Source organism: Oncorhynchus keta, chromosome 21 (assembly GCF_023373465.1).
Source record: "Oncorhynchus keta strain PuntledgeMale-10-30-2019 chromosome 21, Oket_V2, whole genome shotgun sequence".
Classification (NCBI taxonomy): domain Eukaryota; kingdom Metazoa; phylum Chordata; class Actinopteri; order Salmoniformes; family Salmonidae; genus Oncorhynchus; species Oncorhynchus keta.
In genome coordinates, this window is record NC_068441.1 from 29471814 (window position 1) to 29493915 (window position 22102).

Below are 22102 nucleotides of genomic sequence, written 5' to 3' on the forward strand. Positions count from 1 at the left end.
GAGCTACAACAACTACCTATACTAACACTACACTATGAGCTACAACAACTACCAATACTAACACTACACAATGAGCTACAACAACTACCTATACTAACACTACACTATGAGCTACAACAACTACCAATACTAACACTACACAATGAGCTACAACAACTACCTATACTAACACCACACAATGAGCTACAACAACTACCTATACTAACACTACACTATGAGCTACAACAACTACCTATACTAACACTACACTATGAACTACAACAACTACCTATACTAACACAACACAATGAGCTACAACAACTACCTATACTAACACCACACAATGACCTACAACAACTACCTATACTAACACCACACAATGAGCAACAACAACTACCTATACTAACACCACACAATGAGCTACAACAACTACCTATACTAACACCACACAATGAGCTACAACAACTACCTATACTAACACTACACAATGAGCTACAACAACTACCTATACTAACACTACACTATGAACTACAACAACTACCAATACTAACACTACACTATGAGCTACAACAACTACCTATACTAACACTACACAATGAGCTACAACAACTACAGTACCTATACTAACACCACACAATGAGCCACAACAACTACCTATACTAACACTACACAGTGAGCTACAACAACTACAATACCTATACTAACACCACACAATGAGCCACAACAACTACCTATACTAACACTATACAATGAGCTACAACAACTACAGTACCTATACTAACACTACACAATGAGCTACAACAACTACAGTACCTATACGAACACTACACAATGAGCTACAATAACTACAGTACTTATACTAACAATAAATTATGAGAACAACAACTACCTATACTAACACTACACAGTGAGCCACAACAACTACCTATACTAACACTACACAGTGAGCTACAACAACTACCTATACTAACACCACACAATGAGCTACAACAACTACCAATACTAACACTACACTATGAGCTACAACAACTACCAATACTAACACTACACTATGAGCTACAACAACTACCAATACTAACACTACACTATGAGCTACAACAACTACCTATACTAACACAACACAATGAGCTACAACAAGTACCTATACTAACACAACACTATGAGCTACAACAACTACCTATACTAACACCACACAATGAGCTACAACAACTACCTATACTAACACCACACAATGAGCAACAACAACTACCTATACTAACACCACACAATGAGCTACAACAACTACCTATACTAACACCACACAATGAGCAACAACAACTACCTATACTAACACCACACAATGAGCTACAACAAGTACCTATACTAACACAACACAATGAGCTACAACAACTACCTATACTAACACCACACAATGAGCTACAACAACTACCTATACTAACACCACACAATGAGCTACAACAACTACCTATACTAACACCACACAATGAGCTACAACAACTACCTATACTAACACCACACAATGAGCAACAACAACTACCTATACTAACACCACACAATGAGCTACAACAACTACCTATACTAACACTACACAATGAGCTACAACAACTACCTATACTAACACAAAACAATGAGCTACAACAACTACCTATACTAACACAACACAATGAGCTACAACAACTACCTATACTAACACCACACAATGAGCTACAACAACTACCTATACTAACACCACACAATGAGCTTCAACAACTACCAATACTAACACCACACAATGAGCCACAACAACTACCTATACTAACACTACACAATGAGCTACAACAACTACAGTACTTATATGAACACTACACAATGAACTACAATAACTACAGTACTTATACTAACAATAAATTATGAGAACAACAACTACCTATACTAACACTACACAATGAGCTACAACAACTACAATACCTATACTAACACTACACAATGAGCTACAACAACTACAGTACCTATACTAACACTACACAATGAGCCACAACAACTACCTATACTAACACTACACAGTGAGCTACAACATCTACAATACCTATACTAACACCACACAATGAGCCACAACAACTACAATACCTATACTAACACCACACAATGAGCTACAACAACTACAATACCTATACTAACACCACACAATGAGCCACAACAACTACCTATACTAACACTACACAGTGAGCTACAACATCTACAATACCTATACTAACACCACACAATGAGCCACAACAACTACCTATACTAACACTACACAATGAGCTACAACAACTACAGTACCCGAACACTACACAATGAGTTACAATAACTACAGTACTTTTACCAACATTACACTATGAGTACAACAACTACCTATACTAACACTACACAATGAGCTACAACAACTACCTATACGAAAACTACACAATGAGCTACAACAACTACCAATTCTAACACCACACAATGAGCCACAACAACTACAGTACCTATACGAACACTACACAATGAGCTACAACAACTACAGTACCTATACGAACACTACACAATGAGCTACAATAACTACAGTACTTATACTAACAATAAATTATGAGAACAACAACTACCTATACTAACACTACACAATGAGCCACAACAACTACCTATACAAAAACTACACAATGATCTACAATAACTACAGTACCTATACTAACACTACACAATGAGCTACAACAACTACCTATACTAACACCACACAATGAGCCACAACAACTACCTATACTAACACTACACAGTGAGCTACAACAACTACAATACCTATACTAACACCACACAATGAGCCACAACAACTACCTATACAAAAACTACACAATGATCTACAATAACTACAGTACCTATACTAACACTACACAATGAGCTACAACAACTACCTATACTAACACCACACAATGAGCTACAACAACTACCTATACTAACACCACACAATGAGCAACAACAACTACCTATACTAACACAACACAATGAGCTACAACAACTACCTATACTAACACCACACAATGAGCTTCAACAACTACCAATACTAACACTACACAATGAGCTACAACAACTACCTATACTAACACTACACAATGAGCTACAACAACTACCTATACTAACACCACACAATGAGCTACAACAACTACCTATACTAACACCACACAATGAGCCACAACAACTACCTATACTAACACTACACAATGAGATACAACAACTACAGTACTTATACGAACACTACACAATGAGATACAACAACTACAGTACCTATATAAACACTACACAATGAGCCACAACAACTACCTATACTAACACACACAGTGAGCTACAACAACTACAATACCTATACTAACACTACACAATGAGCTACAACAACTACAATACCTATACTAACACCACACAATGAGCTACAATAACTACAGTACTTATACTAACAATAAATTATGAGAACAACAACTACCTATACTAACACTACACAATGAGCCACAACAACTACCTATACTAACACCACACAGTGAGCTACAACAACTACCTATACAAAACTACACAATGATCTACAATAACTACAGTACCTATACTAACACTACACAATGAGCTACAACAACTACCTATACTAACACCACACAATGAGCCACAACAACTACCTATACTAACACTACACAGTGAGCTACAACAACTACCTATATAAACACTACACAATGAGCCACAACAACAACCTATACTAACACTACACAGTGAGCTACAACAACTACAATACCTATACTAACACCACACAATGAGCCACAACAACAACCTATACTAACACTACACAATGAGCTACAACAACTACAATACCTATACTAACACCACACAATGAGCTACAACAACTACAATACCTATACTAACACCACACAATGAGCCACAACAACAACCTATACTAACACTACACAATGAGCTACAACAACTACAATACCTATACTAACACCACACAATGGGCCACAACAACTACCTATACTAACACTACACAGTGAGCTACAACAACTACAGTACCTATACTAACACTACACAATGAGCTACAACAACTACAGTACCTATACGAACACTACACAATGAGCTACAATAACTACAGTACTTATACTAACAATAAATTATGAGAACAACAACTACCTATACTAACACTACACAGTGAGCCACAACAACTACCTATACTAACACTACACAGTGAGCTACAACAACTACCTATACTAACACCACACAATGAGCTACAACAACTACCAATACTAACACTACACTATGAGCTACAACAACTACCAATACTAACACTACACTATGAGCTACAACAACTACCAATACTAACACTACACTATGAGCTACAACAACTACCTATACTAACACAACACAATGAGCTACAACAAGTACCTATACTAACACAACACTATGAGCTACAACAACTACCTATACTAACACCACACAATGAGCTACAACAACTACCTATACTAACACCACACAATGAGCAACAACAACTACCTATACTAACACCACACAATGAGCTACAACAACTACCTATACTAACACCACACAATGAGCAACAACAACTACCTATACTAACACCACACAATGAGCTACAACAAGTACCTATACTAACACAACACAATGAGCTACAACAACTACCTATACTAACACCACACAATGAGCTACAACAACTACCTATACTAACACCACACAATGAGCTACAACAACTACCTATACTAACACCACACAATGAGCTACAACAACTACCTATACTAACACCACACAATGAGCAACAACAACTACCTATACTAACACCACACAATGAGCTACAACAACTACCTATACTAACACTACACAATGAGCTACAACAACTACCTATACTAACACAAAACAATGAGCTACAACAACTACCTATACTAACACAACACAATGAGCTACAACAACTACCTATACTAACACCACACAATGAGCTACAACAACTACCTATACTAACACCACACAATGAGCTTCAACAACTACCAATACTAACACCACACAATGAGCCACAACAACTACCTATACTAACACTACACAATGAGCTACAACAACTACAGTACTTATATGAACACTACACAATGAACTACAATAACTACAGTACTTATACTAACAATAAATTATGAGAACAACAACTACCTATACTAACACTACACAATGAGCTACAACAACTACAATACCTATACTAACACTACACAATGAGCTACAACAACTACAGTACCTATACTAACACTACACAATGAGCCACAACAACTACCTATACTAACACTACACAGTGAGCTACAACATCTACAATACCTATACTAACACCACACAATGAGCCACAACAACTACAATACCTATACTAACACCACACAATGAGCTACAACAACTACAATACCTATACTAACACCACACAATGAGCCACAACAACTACCTATACTAACACTACACAGTGAGCTACAACATCTACAATACCTATACTAACACCACACAATGAGCCACAACAACTACCTATACTAACACTACACAATGAGCTACAACAACTACAGTACCTATACGAACACTACACAATGAGTTACAATAACTACAGTACTTTTACCAACATTACACTATGAGTACAACAACTACCTATACTAACACTACACAATGAGCTACAACAACTACCTATACGAAAACTACACAATGAGCTACAACAACTACCAATTCTAACACCACACAATGAGCCACAACAACTACAGTACCTATACGAACACTACACAATGAGCTACAACAACTACAGTACCTATACGAACACTACACAATGAGCTACAATAACTACAGTACTTATACTAACAATAAATTATGAGAACAACAACTACCTATACTAACACTACACAATGAGCCACAACAACTACCTATACAAAAACTACACAATGATCTACAATAACTACAGTACCTATACTAACACTACACAATGAGCTACAACAACTACCTATACTAACACCACACAATGAGCCACAACAACTACCTATACTAACACTACACAGTGAGCTACAACAACTACAATACCTATACTAACACCACACAATGAGCCACAACAACTACCTATACAAAAACTACACAATGATCTACAATAACTACAGTACCTATACTAACACTACACAATGAGCTACAACAACTACCTATACTAACACCACACAATGAGCTACAACAACTACCTATACTAACACCACACAATGAGCAACAACAACTACCTATACTAACACAACACAATGAGCTACAACAACTACCTATACTAACACCACACAATGAGCTTCAACAACTACCAATACTAACACTACACAATGAGCTACAACAACTACCTATACTAACACTACACAATGAGCTACAACAACTACCTATACTAACACCACACAATGAGCTACAACAACTACCTATACTAACACCACACAATGAGCCACAACAACTACCTATACTAACACTACACAATGAGATACAACAACTACAGTACTTATACGAACACTACACAATGAGATACAACAACTACAGTACCTATATAAACACTACACAATGAGCCACAACAACTACCTATACTAACACGACACAGTGAGCTACAACAACTACAATACCTATACTAACACTACACAATGAGCTACAACAACTACAATACCTATACTAACACCACACAATGAGCTACAATAACTACAGTACTTATACTAACAATAAATTATGAGAACAACAACTACCTATACTAACACTACACAATGAGCCACAACAACTACCTATACTAACACCACACAGTGAGCTACAACAACTACCTATACAAAACTACACAATGATCTACAATAACTACAGTACCTATACTAACACTACACAATGAGCTACAACAACTACCTATACTAACACCACACAATGAGCCACAACAACTACCTATACTAACACTACACAGTGAGCTACAACAACTACCTATATAAACACTACACAATGAGCCACAACAACAACCTATACTAACACTACACAGTGAGCTACAACAACTAACTACCTATACTAACACCACACAATGAGCTACAACAACAACCTATACTAACACTACACAATGAGCTACAACAACTACAATACCTATACTAACACCACACAATGAGCTACAACAACTACAATACCTATACTAACACCACACAATGAGCCACAACAACAACCTATACTAACACTACACAATGAGCTACAACAACTACAATACCTATACTAACACCACACAATGGGCCACAACAACTACCTATACTAACACTACACAGTGAGCTACAACAACTAAAATACCTATACTAACACCACACAATGAGCCACAACAACAACCTATACTAACACTACACAATGAGCTACAACAACTACAATACCTATACTAACACCACACAATGAGCCACAACAACAACCTATACTAACACTACACAATGAGCTACAGCAACTACAGTACCTATACTAACACCACACAATGAGCCACAACAACTACCTATACTAACACTACTGTCATGACGTTGGCCTGGGGGTAGGTTTATGACAGTCATAAATACCTCTTCCCCCCCCTTTCCTCTCTCTACCCTACTGATGTTACATTTGCAAACCCTTGGTTAACATAGAGATTCTGGGAACATCAGGAGGTGGGGGGATATTAATAATATTCTGGTAATCCGACCAATTGAACATATCGAATGGTACTTAATGAATATGATGTCAGTTCGGTTGTCATCTGAGACATTCTCATCAATGATAAGATGACAAACTCTACAGTGGAAAGTCTACACATCAGAGTTATCGGATACACATGGAATTGTTGTTCAATTAAATGTTTGAATATGAAATTACGTGATGGGATGTAATGTGACTACCTAAAATGTGAGATTTGGGTTTTCAAAAGATACTAACTGTGAAGGGACATGGGCTATAAAACTTTTCAAACACGCCCTCCTCCCCTTCCTATAAGCCCTACAATATAACTACCTGTTCGATACTAACACTATGTCAGAATGGAGCTACTTATTCACTACAGAAGTGATACCTCCTAGCCGTTGAGTTAGCAACACTTCAAACGAGGGTTAGGAAGGAACAGACAGAGTATCCCGTCTACCGCTATACGTTACTATATTCAATTTACCACAGAGACATTCTTCAAAACAACTACCTCCATACTAACACCGAAGCGCACAGAGTAAATATTTATTGCATTTTCCTTTTCCAAAGCGGTAATTTAGAACATAAACGGTATTTAACAGTCTTCCCGCTCTTTCACTCAAACCCAGCCACTTTTCTTTTAGGTAACAAGCTGTCATATCTGTTCCACCGGCTAGTGACGTTTTCCTTTATGACATAATTTGTAATCAAGTTATCATTTAATTATGTGTATGTGTAATTCTGTGTCATTAGTTAGGTATTTAGTAAATAAATAATTAAACCCAATTTTGTATTGCTGGTTCAACTTGTTAGCCAGAGTTCGTGCAGATAACCAAGAATTTACAACTTTCAGATGAGACTGAATTAAGATGACGATTAATATTGACTGCTATTGATATAAAATATTACTAGGTCTTTAAGAGTTTATTCGGAAGATAACATCTCTATAAATATTCTTTCGTGGTGCCCGACTCTCTAGTTAATTACATTTACATGATTAGCTCAATCAGGTAATATTAATTATTATTAATTAATTAATTATTATTTTATAGAATAGCATGTCACTTAATCCGGCATAGCCAAAGACACGACACTACACTATCAGCAACAACAACTACCTATACTAACACTACACAATGAGCTACAACAATTACCTATAGTAACACTACACTATCAACTACTACAACTACCTATACTAACACTAAACTAGGAGATACAACAACTACCTATACTAACACTACACAATCAGCTACAACAAGTACAGTACCTAAACAAACACTACACTATGAGCTAAAACATCTACAGTACCTATACCTACCTCTGTCTGTAAACAATTGTTTGAAAAATTACTTGTGCCATGCACAAAGTAGATGTCCTAACCGACTTGCCAAAACTATAGTTTGTTAACAAGACATTTGTGGAGTGGTTGAAAAACTAGTTTTAATGACTCCAACCTAAGTGTATGTAAACTTCTGATTTCAACTGTATACTAACACAACACTATGAGCTGCAACAACTATCTATACTAACACTACACAATGAGCTACAACAACTATCTATACTAACATGACACAATGAGCTACAACAACTATCTATATCAACACTACACAATGAGCTACAACAATTACCTATACTAACACTACACAATGAGCTAAAACAACTACAGTACCTATACTAACACTACACAATGAGCTACAACAACTACAGTACCTATACTAACACTACACAATGAGCTACAACAACTACAGTACCTATACTAACACTACACAATGAGCTACAACAACTACAGTACCTATACTAACACTACACAATGAGCTACAACAACTACAGTACCTATACTAACACTACACAATGAGCTACAACAACTACAGTACCTATACTAACACTACACAATGAGCTACAACAACTACAGTACCTATACTAACACTACATAATGAGCTCCAACAACTACAGTACCTATACTAACACTACACAATGAGCTACAACAACTACAGTACCTATACTAACACTACACAATGAGCTACAACAACTACAGTACCTATACTAACACTACATAATGAGCTCCAACAACTACAGTACCTATACTAACACTACACAATGAGCTACAACAACTACAGTACCTATACTAACACTACACAATGAGCTACAACAACTACAGTACCTATACTAACACTATACTATGAGCTACAACAACCACCAATAATCATTGTTATTGCTAACCCTTCTACTACCAACTACACTCCCCTCCCATATGCTATCAGTGTGTGTGTGTGCGTGTGTGTGCGTGTGTGTGTGTGTGTGCGTGCGTGCGTGCTTGCGTGCGTGTGTGTGTCTGAAAGGCAGAACAAACCAATCCAGCCAGTTTGGTTTCGAGAAACTCATTCACAGCCAACTCTGACATTCGCCTCAGCACAAATGGTCGCCCAACCTGCCACTCCAAATCTGTGACCTTTGGTTTTTGGAAGCCAGTGTACAGCGCTCTGCAGGGGCGTATGCGTCCGCAGTGGCAGTCTTCTATTCATGTGGTATTACTGCCTGTGGACTGGTGCACACTGGTCTCTTCCTGGCCGTGCTGTGGGCGCTCCCTCTGACAGACACAGCACAGCTCTTTAATTGGAGCACAATCAGTGTGAGCTGATGCCACTTCAATTACCTGCCAATAAACCCCACGGTTAAGCCAGCAGGTAGCCTACCGTTTTGGAGTAACTGGGCCAGTAACTGAAAGGTTTCTGGTTTGAATCCCCGAGCCGACTAGTGGGGAAAATCTGTCAATATGCCCCTGAGCAAGGCACTTAACCCTAATTGCTCCTGTAAGTCACTCTGGATAAGAGTGTCTGCGAAATGACTAAAGTGTAAAGACGGAGCAGAGCTATGGAGCCCACACCTGACAGAAAGAGAGAAGAGAGTGACAGTGGATGTCTGTGTGTGTGGAACTGGAGACCAATGTAAAGTAATACAGTCAGATACTTTGAAAAGTGAAAGGCAAGGCCACCCCCATGATGACTAATGTGGTATTGTCAGTCAGTCAGTTTCCCCTTGGCTGGCACATCATTAAAGGCTTCCTTGAGTTGAATAGGGGGAAAAGTGTGTTGTAAGGAGAAAGTGGCCCAAAGCTTATTTCAGGGAAACATCTTCTTGTATGATACAGGATACAATTATGGCACAGAGGATTTCCAGATGACCTCCCTCACATATCTGAGAAACACACACAAGTGGGAGGAGAATATGGTAGAGAAAAACAGCATTTTTCCTTTGACTAACAGGGGTTTCTGTCATCAAAACTGCATCTGCAATCAAGGAATGTTCAACATTATGACAAGGGAGTCCTATTGAGAGACAATAGTTAACACAATGATATAAAAAAACATATTTCATCAGCTAAAATTCAATTTTATGTTATCTATTTCCCTGGGGAATACATTATCTATCAATCCACATATATTCTGCCAGCACCCTGAAAACATTTCTCTCTCTCTTTTCATTCCATGAACCAAGCCTATCGTTTAAGGCACCTATCTTTTTGATTTCAACAACTTTGCATTTTCTTTAAATAAATCACCCTAGCAATCGACATATTTGATTTTCTTTCTTAACTTGTTACAGAAATAAGTACTTAAGTCTAAGAAAGTACACTAGCTAAATTAGCCAAACAAGCCCACCATATTTTCCAGTGGTTAGATTGTTGTCCAGTATCCGAAAGGTAGCTAGATCAAATCCCCGAGCTGTAAATAAGAATTTGTTCTTAACTTACATGCCTAGTTAAATAAAGGTTAAATAAAAAAATATCCTATCTGGCAGGAATGATAAATTACCTGTACTGGACCATTACAAAAAACATAGCAGTTAGCATGTTCAACACATCATGAGACCCCAGTCATTCACAACACACACACATAGAAGTTAACATTTTTAGCGGAACACTTGTGCTCCCAGTCACTCACAACACAAACAAAGAGTGGTGACCAGAGGGAGGCTGTTGGGCTGTGGAGCATACCTGACCATGCAGAGTTTGGGTTGGTGGCCAGCAGTGTGATGAAGTCCTGGCAGGTGTTGGGCTGCAACAGTGGGCTGTCGTCCAGACAGAGGTCAATGATGAGGGCCACCGCCTTCTCACAGTGCATGTCATGGTCCTTTCTCTCCTCCGCAGAACTCATCCTCCTTCGTGAGTCCCACACAGTCTCTAGCTCTCATCCAGGACTGGAGAAAGTGCAGGAGGGATGGTGGTGGTGCTGCATAAAAAAATGTATGCAACTTACCGCTCTCCTCTTGTTGTAACTCACTCTGGCTCTCTCTGCCTCTCAGGCTCCTGGATGTACAGCCAGCCAGTATCAATATGTGTGTCTGTGTGTGCATAAGAGAGAATGTGTGGGAGGGGGTTTGATGAAGCAGTGGGACCCCCCAGGTATTCCTGGAGCAGGAGTGTTGCATCATGCCATATCCATACTTAGAAAGAGAGAGACAGAGGGTGGAGAGAGACAGAAGGTGGAGAGAGACAGAGGGTGGAGAGAGACAGAGGGTGGAGAGAGAGACGGGGTGGAGAGAGAGACAGAGGGTGGAGAGAGAGACAGAGGGTGGAGAGAGAGACAGAGGGTGGAGAGAGAGAGAGGATGGAGAGAGACAGAGGATGGAGAGAGACAGAGGGTGTAGAGAGACAGAGGGTGGAGAGAGAGACAGAGGATGGAGAGAGAGAGACAGAGGATGGAGAGAGAGAGAGGATGGAGAGAGACAGAGGGTGGAGAGATACAGAGGGTGGAGAGAGAGACAGAGGGTGGAGAGAGAGACAGAGGGTGGAGAGAGAGACAGAGGGTGGAGAGAGAGACAGAGGGTGGAGAGAGAGACAGAGGGTGGAGAGAGACAGAGGGTGGAAAGAGAGAGAGGATGGAGAGAGAGAGAGGATGGAGAGAGACAGAGGGTGGAGAGAGACAGAGGGTGGAGAGAGAGAAAGGATGGAGAGAGACAGAGGGTTGAGAGAGACAGAGGGTGGAGAGAGAGACAGAGGGTGGAGAGAGACAGAAGGTGGAGAGAGACAGAGGGTGGAGAGAGAGAGGATGGAGAGAGACAGAGGATGGAGAGAGACAGAGGGTGGAGAGAGAGACAGAGGGTGGAGAGAGAGAAAGGATGGAGAGAGACAGAGGGTTGAGAGAGACAGAGGGTGGAGAGAGAGACAGAAGGTGGAGAGAGACAGCGGGTGGAGAGAGAGAGGATGGAGAGAGACAGAGGATGGAGAGAGACAGAGGGTGGAGAGAGAGACAGAGGGTGGAGAGAGAGACAGAGGGTGGAGAGAGAGAGAGGTCTTCCTACCGACTGAGTATAGCCTGGTGGCAGCGTAGCCTAGTGGTTAGAGCGTTGGACTAGTAACCGGAAGGTTGCGATTTCAAACCCCCGAGCTGACAAGGTACAAATCTGTCGTTCTGCCCCTGAACAGGCAGTTAACCCACTGTTCCCAGGCCGTCATTGAAAATAAGAATATGTTCTTAACTGACTTGCCTGGTTAAATAAAGGTAAAATTTAAAAAAAAATTATCTTATGCACTCACTCATGTGTACGTAAATGTGTATAATGTACATGTACATGTACATGACTGTACATGTTCCTTTGACTAGGGATGATAGGAGTCGCTGTATTTCAAAAATTCAACTCAAATCTGTTTAAATACTGTACTCAAATACTGTACATTATTCCAAATGTTTAAAAAAAATACATAAATGGAAGGTGCCCACATGAAAAAAATGCCTTTGTTTACTATAGAATACATAGTATTGTAGTCAACTGTAGTATACTGTTGAATACTATGCTACACACTGTAGTATCCCTTGATCATGTGTATTATTAACTATAAAATTGTGTAGTATATTGTAGAATACTATAGTAAACACTCAGTATACTACAGTCCGCAAAAACCCTACAGTAAATATTACAGTAATGTCCACAAAAACACTACAGTAAATATTACAGTAATGTCCACAAAAACACTACAGTCCACAAAAAAGTTTTTTAACTGTAGTAATACTACAGCAATTAATTTGAATATACTTTGCCAATTGTCCTTCCCCTTATCCCAATTTGTGAATCACATGTGATATATAAACAAATTAATCAATTTGGTGTTGCTTTATTACGTAATCTATTTATTTCCAAAACTGATAGTGATATGAAATACAGCTGCTAACCCACTCATGCTGCACCCTGCTGGTGACATAATACAGTGTGAAAGCAAAGAGAGAGAAAGAAAGAAAGAGAGAGAGAGAGAGAGAGAGAGAGAGAGAGAGAGAGAGAGAGAGAGAGAGAGAGAGAGAGAGAGAGAGAGAGAGAGAGAGAGAGAGAGAGAGAGAGAGAGAGAGAGAGAGAGAGAGAGAGAGAGAGAGAGAGAGAGAGAGAGAGAGAGAGAGAGAGAGAGAGAGAGAGAGAGAGAGAGAGAGAGAGAGAGAGAGAGAGAGAAAGAGAGAGAGAGAGAGAGAGAGAGAGAGAGAGAGAGAGAGAGAGAGAGAGAGAGATAAAAATATAAAGAGAAATAGAGACAGAAAGAGAGAGGCTCCAGACACAGAGGTTGGATTTTTAGTATTCCGTAATCTGAGCCAGGATTATGAAATCGGAGTCCAGATTAGGAATATATAGATTTATCGACAACTATCGCAAAGATGATCTTCACCACTCAGCAAATCATGTCCTCTGACATGGTAAAGTCACTTTACACACATTTTCATTAATTATTCTATTCAATAGTATTGTTTATAAAATACTGTACATAGGAATCATCCATCTGTCTGAATTGAGAAGTCATACAGGAGAACTATCCAGGATCGATTTCCTCAGGAGGTATACAATTCAGTTATGACGGTCTAGTCTTGTGTTTTTCATGTTAAAGTCACGTTTCTGCTCAAATCTGTCTCCAAAGGTCTGTACGCTACCCATGTGCATAGATATATACACTCTTAGAAAAAAGGTACCCTCTAGAACCTAAAAGGGTTCTTCGGCTTTCCCCATAGCAGAACCCTTTGAAGAACCCTTTCCACAGAGGGTTCTACATGGAACCCAAAAGGGTTCTACCTGGGACCAAAAAGGGCTCTCCTATGGGGACAGCCGAAGAACTCTTTTGGAACCCTTTTTTCTAAGCGTGTAGACAACAATACTTTATTTAAGTGTCTATGTGCTGCTGTTCCTTTCTTGTCTTCAGATATTGGGGTGATGTTGACCTTAACTTGTTGGCAGGCTTATGCATTTCTGGCATCCAAACAAATGTAAAAATAAAAAACCTGTCAAACTCATAACGTTTACGACTACATGCTGTAGAAAAAGTTAGCGTTCAAGAGAAAATTGCAAACAATCTTCTGTTTTTTTAATGATCATTATAAGTTATCAATAAGGTGTTTCTCCTCTTTTAAACTCTCCTCCATCTCTGTAGCATATATCTGTATTTTAATTAGTGAGAATTACTGTAACTTCCCAATGGGATCTGATCTATGTCAGTTCTTCCTTATCTACTATGACTGCCTTTATCCAAGGCAGGGTCTCAGGGTTATCCAGTGAAGTGTTACTTTGAATCACATTAATTGACATGGATGCTATACTCAGCAGTGCTTCTAATTTGAACTATACCTAATGAAGTGTCACTGATAACTTTGTTCAAGTCCTTGATGACTTATTTTGTTGTCTATTGTGCTAATGACATCTATGGTGCAATCTTCACTTTATTTTGTAACTCGACCTACATACATCTGAAGTTAGAACCTAACTATTGTAGTGGGTGAGTGTGTGTTTGTGTGTGTGTGCGTGCGTACTTGCCTGCGTGCGTGTGTGTAAGTTTGCATACTGGTATGTGTGTTTTCTCCATCAGAATGGTGTGGCCTACCGTGGTCCTCCACGGAACTGGAGAGGCATTGGGAAAGTGTTGATGGTGATCCTGATGATCATAACACTGGTCATCCTGTCTGTCATCATGGTCACTTCTGGTAAAAGGAAAACAAGCTAGGCTCGGAGACAGATGCTAGACACATTTTGGGTGTTCAAAAAGGATGAGACTACTGTCCCTCCCAATACCCACACAAACACAGGCCTACTGCTTAAAACAAAGCAATACATTTGGCATGCATTCTAAGTACGGAAGCAGATTCATGTAAAGTTTTTTTTGGTTTTGTTTGGCATGAATCTGCTTCCGTATCAGAGTGGTATAAAGTAGTACTATGGACATTTGTACCATTTCCTCCTACATTTGTCCCTTTCCTCCTGCTACTCACCCCTCTCGGTCTCCATCTTTGTTGCAGATGAGTCTCTCCTGTTCCAGCGCTCCCGTCTCACTCTGAAGGACATGGACAAAAAATTGTTTAAAGTTCATGACCCCTATGTGACCTGGCTACACAGTCAGCAAGCCAGGTTTCCATGTCAGAGATTTAATTTACCAAACACGCATGTCAAGCCTTAAAAGTTTGATATTGTTTTGACAGGCTGCCCACATTGTGTAGCCTACTGTACACCCTGTGGCTTCACTGTAACTTGACAGGTGTTGTGTATGATTTATGGAACATTCTGGCTACGTCTCAAATGGCACCCTATTCCCTATATAGTGCACTACTAGGGTGTGTGTGTTTGCGTGTGTAGGTACTCTTGTTATTAATACATGTTGATTTAACATGTTGATCTGCATCTTAGTTGCACTCTAGACAAACAAAGAACTACCCTCAGGGAACTTCCTACACTCCTGCCTAAGGACCCCCTAGGCAGCCACCAATGCCTGATCAATAATAGAACAGTTTACAATTCAAAACAAAACCATGTGAGGCATTGACAAAAGGTTGAAAAAAATCTAGTTACATAAATCAAATACATGTATATTTGTCATAAGTTCAATGGCTTCTTATTACATTTGACAGTTTATTTGTTTAGCAGACACTCTTATGCTGACCGATTCTCAATAAGATGTGTATATTTTCTTTTACTTCAGGAAACTCAGGATGCTTTCCTGGACCTAGATTAAGACTGGACCTCCATAACTGGATAAAACATCATTCTCAATACAAAATCTTCAACAAAAGTGTTTTTTAAGTCCACATCTAGGCTTAATCTTAAACCAGCTTTTCATATTTAAACCACAACACTGTTTTCTGTCTATTTGCCAGTCTCACCAATACTTGGCTTCTACTCTATCTACTCTCTGTAGATGATGTGGTGGCCTTTCGCACCAGGGAAGGGTACATCCTGAAACACAACCTGAGTTAAACATTAAACGTCTCTCTGCTGGATGCAGCATCCTAGTGAGTACAGATGCCACAAACAAAAGGCCTGCTCTAGAGTGATTGATTGACAGACTGATGGATCTTGTAGCTTGGATAGCTTATATGCTTTATCATACATATCCATACCCCCAGTCTCCCACAGGTGTCAACTTATATTTGAAAGAATAATCACTCCTACTGAAGTTCTTTATTTTCATTTTAATCTATTTTTGTTTTTAAAGAATCTGCAGGACACAAAGTTTCAGGTGTCACCAGACCAGAAGTATATTCTGCTGGGGTACAACGTGCATCCGGTAGCTAAAATTTAACAGTCAGTGTATTTTCTGAGGAATATTTAAAGAAAAAACTGGGAACGTACTTCTGATTTGTATCCATACCTCCACCCCTTGTTGAATGGACTGATTTCATTCTGCTCTAAGAAATATATTTGATCTATTAACAGGACGTTTTAATTCAGATGGGACTAAGCTAAGCCAAACAAATCAAACACTTATGCTCCTGAAGGGCATTTTCCACCCAATCTAAAATCTGGCACAGTTTCTCTTTAGGGTATGTCAAATCAAATCAAATTTATTTATATAGCCCTTCGTACATCAGCTGATATCTCAAAGTGCTGTACAGAAACCCAGCCTAAAACCCCAAACAGCAAACAATGCAGGTGTAAAAGCACGGTGGCTAGGAAAAACTCCCTAGAAAGGCCAAAACCTAGGAAGAAACCTAGAGAGGAACCGGGCTATGTGGGGTGGCCAGTCCTCTTCTGGCTGTGCCGGGTAGAGATTATAACAGAACATGACCAAGATGTTCAAATGTTCATAAATGACCAGCATGGTCGAATAATAATAAGGCAGAAAAGTTGAAACTGGAGCAGCAGCACAGTCAGGTGGACTGGGGACAGCAAGGAGCCATCATGTCAGGTAGTCCTGGGGCACGGTCCTAGGGCTCAGGTCCTCCGAGAGAGAGAAAGAAAGAGAGAATTAGAGAGAGCATATGTGGGGTGGCCAGTCCTCTTCTGGCTGTGCCGGGTGGAGATTATAACAGAACGTGGCCAAGATGTTCAAATGTTCATAAATGACCAGCATGGTTGAATAATAGTAAGGCAGAACAGTTGAAACTGGAGCAGGAGCATGGCCAGGTGGACTGGGGACAGCAAGGAGTCCTCATGTCAGGTAGTCCTGGGACATGGTCCTAGGGCCCAGGCCAGTTGAAACTGGAGCAGCAGCATGGCCAGGTGGACTGGGGACAGCAAGGAGTCATCATGTCAGGTAGTCCTGGGGCATGGTCCTAGGGCTCAGGTCCTCCGAGAGAGAGAAAGAAAGAGAGAAGGAGAGAATTAGAGAACGCACACTTAGATTCACACAGGACACCGAATAGGACAGGAGAAGTACTCCAGATATAACAAACTGACCCTAGCCCCCGACACATAAACTACTGCAGCATAAATACTGGAGGCTGAGACAGGAGGGGTCAGGAGACACTGTGGCCCCATCCGAGGACACCCCGGACAGGGCCAAACAGGAAGGATATAACCCCACCCACTTTGCCAAAGCACAGCCCCCACACCACTAGAGGGATATCTTCAACCACCAACTTACCATCCTGAGACAAGGCCGAGTATAGCCCACAAAGATCTCCGCCACGGTACAACCCAAGGGGGGGGCAACCCAGACAGGCCGACCACAACAGTGAATCAACCCACCCAGGTGACGCACCCCCAGGGACGGCACGAGAGAGCCCCAGCAAGCCAGTGACTCAGCCCCGTAACAGGGTTAGAGGCAGAGAATCCCAGTGGAAAGAGGGGAACCGGCCAGGCAGAGACAGCAAGGGCGGTTCGTTGCTCCAGAGCCTTTCCGTTCACCTTCCCACTCCTGGGCCAGACTACACTCAATCATATGACCCACTGAAGAGATGAGTCTTCAGTAAAGACTTAAAGGTTGAGACCGAGTTTGCGTCTCTGACATGGGTAGGCAGACCGTTCCATAAAAATGGAGCTCTATAGGAGAAAGCCCTGCCTCCAGCTGTTTGCTTAGAAATTCTAGGGACAATTAGGAGGCCTGCGTCTTGTGACCGTAGCGTACGTGTAGGTATGTACGGCAGGACCAAATCAGAGAGGTAGGTAGGAGCAAGCCCATGTAATGCTTTGTAGGTTAGCAGTAAAACCTTGAAATCAGCCCTTGCTTTGACAGGAAGCCAGTGTAGAGAGGCTAGCACTGGAGTAATATGATCAAATTTTTTTTTGGTTCTAGTCAGGATTCTAGCAGCCGTATTTAGCACTAACTGAAGTTTATTTAGTGCTTTATCCGGGTAGCCGGAAAATAGAGCATTGCAGTAGTCTAACCTAGAAGTGACAAAAGCATGGATTAATTTTTCTGCATCATTTTTGGACAGAAAGTTTCTGATTTTTGCAATGTTACGTAGATGGAAAAAAGCTGTCCTCGAAATGGTCTTGATATGTTCTTCAAAAGAGAGATCAGGGTCCAGAGTAACGCCGAGGTCCTTCACAGTTTTATTTGAGACGACTGTACAACCATTAAGATTAATTGTCAGATTCAACAGAAGATCTCTTTGTTTCTTGGGACCTAGAACAAGCATCTCTGTTTTGTCCGAGTTTAATAGTAGAAAGTTTGCAGCCATCCACTTCCTTATGTCTGAAACACATGCTTCTAGCGAGGGCAATTTTGGGGCTTCACCATGTTTCATTGAAATGTACAGCTGTGTGTCATCCGCATAGCAGTGAAAGTTTACATTATGTTTTCGAATAACATCCCCAAGAGGTAAAATATATAGTGAAAACAATAGTGGTCCTAAAACAGAACCTTGAGGAACACCGAAATGTACAGTTGATTTGTCAGAGGACAAACCATTCACATAGACAAACTGATATCTTTCCGACAGATAAGACCTAAACCAGGCCAGAACATGTCCGTGTAGACCAATTTGGGTTTCCAATCTCTCCAAAAGAATGTGGTGATCGATGGTATCAAAAGCAGCACTAAGGTCTAGGAGCACGAGGACAGATGCAGAGCTCGGTCCGATGCCATTAAAATGTCATTTACCACCTTCACAAGTGCCGTCTCAGTGCTATGATGGGGTCTAAAACCAGACTGAAGCATTTCGTATACATTGTTTGTCTTCAGGAAGGCAGTGAGTTGCTGCGCAACAGCCTTCTCTAAAATCTTTGAGAGGAATGGAAGATTCGATATAGGCCGATAGTTTTTTATATTTTCTGGGTCAAGGTTTGGCTTTTTCAAGAGAGGCTTTATTACTGCCACTTTTAGTGAGTTTGGTACACATCCAGTGGATAGAGAGCCGTTTATTATGTTCAACATAGGAGGGCCAAGCACAGGAAGCAGCTCTTTCAGTAGTTTAGTTGGAATAGGGTCCAGTATACAGCTTGAAGGTTTAGAGGCCATGATTATTTTCATCATTGTGTCAAGAGATATAGTACTAAAACACTTGAGCCTCTCTCTTGATCCTAGGTCCTGGCAGAGTTGTGCAGACTCAGGACAACTGAGGTTTGGAGGAATACGCAGGTTTAAAGAGGAGTCCGTAATTTGCTTTCTAATAATCATAATCTTTTCCTCAAAGAAGTTCATGAATTTATCACTGCTAAAGTGAAAGTCATCCTCTCTTGGGGAATGCTGCTTTTAGTTAGCTTTGCCACAGTATCAAAAAGGAATTTCGGATTGTTCTTATTTTCCTCAATTAAGTTAGAAAAATAGGACGATCGAGCAGCAGTAAGGGCTCTTCGGTACTGCACGGTACCGTCCTTCCAAGCTAGTCGGAAGACTTCCAGTTTGGTGTGGCGCCATTTCCGTTCCAATTTTCTGGAAGCTTGCTTCAGAGCTCGGGTATTTTCTGTGTACCAGGGAGCTAGTTTCTTATGAGACATTTTTTTAGTTTTTAGGGGTGCAACTGCATCTAGGGTATTGCGCAAGGTTAAATTGAGATCCTCAGTTAGGTGGTTAACAGATTTTTGTCCTCTGGCGTCCTTGGGTAGGCAGAGGGAGTCTGGAAGGGCATCAAGGAATCTTTGTGTTGTCTGTGAATTTATAGCACGACTTTTGATGTTCCTTGGTTGGGGTCTGAGCAGATTATTTGTTGCAATTGCAAACGTAATAAAATGGTGGTCCGATAGTCCAGGATTATGAGGAAAAACATTAAGATCCACAACATTTATTCCATGGGACAAAACTAGGTCCAGCGTATGTATGACTGTGACAGTGAGTGGGTCCAGAGACATGTTGGACAAAACCCACTGAGTCGATGATGGCTCCAAAAGCCTTTTGGAGTGGGTCTGTGGACTTTTCCATGTGAATATTAAAGTCACCAAAGATTAGAATATTATCTGCAATGACTACAAGGTCTGATAGGAATTCAGGGAACTCAGTGAGAAACGCTGTATATGGCCCAGGAGGCCTGTAAACAGTAGCTATAAAAAGTGATTGAGTAGGCTTCATAGATTTCATGACTAGAAGCTCAAAAGACGAAAACGTCATTTTTTTTTTTGTAAATTGAAATTTGCTATCGTAAATGTTAGCAACACCTCCGCCTTTGCGGGATGCACGGGGATATGGTCACTAGTGTAGCCAGGAGGTGAGGCCTCATTTAACACAGTAAATTCATCAGGCTTAAGCCATGTTTCAGTCAGGCCAATCACATCAAGATTATGATCAGTGATTAGTTCATTGACTATAATTGCCTTTGAAGTAAGGGATCTAACATTAAGTAGCCCTATTTTGAGATGTGAGGTATCATGATCTCTTTCAGTAATGACAGGAATGGAGGTGGTCTTTATCCTAGTGAGATTGCTAAAGCGAACACCGCCATGTTTAGTTTTGCCCAACCTAGGTCGAGGCACAGACACGGTCTCAATGGTGATAGCTGAGCTGACTACACTGACTATGCTAGTGGCAGACTCCACTATGCTGGCAGGCTGGCTAATAGTCTGCTGCCTGGCCTGCACCCTATTTCATTGTGGAGCTAGAGGAGTTAGAGCCCTGTCTATGTTGGCAGATAAGATGAGAGCACCCCTCCAGCTAGGATGGAGTCCGTCACTCCTCAGCAGGTCAGGCTTGGTCCTGTTTGTGGGTGAGTCCCAGAAAGAGGGCCAATTATCTACAAATTCTATCTTTTGGGAGGGGCAGAAAACAGTTTTCAACCAGCGATTGAGTTGTGAGACTCTGCTGTAGAGCTCATCACTCCCCCTAACTGGGAGGGGGCCAGAGACAATTACTCGA

The 22102-nt window shown here is 40.6% G+C and overlaps 1 protein-coding gene across 1 annotated transcript in view; it reads right to left on the reverse strand.

Annotated features, from left to right (window-relative positions):
• Positions 1–11887, reverse strand: part of LOC118399790 (synaptotagmin-6-like) — an 81622-nt gene extending 69735 nt beyond the window's left edge. The window contains exon 1 of the mRNA XM_035796031.2: positions 11630–11887. Within this exon, the coding sequence (XP_035651924.1) occupies positions 11630–11789 (160 nt within the window). The 5' untranslated portion in view covers positions 11790–11887. The remainder of the gene's footprint in view (positions 1–11629) is intronic.
• Between the last annotated feature and the right edge of the window lie 10215 nt (positions 11888–22102).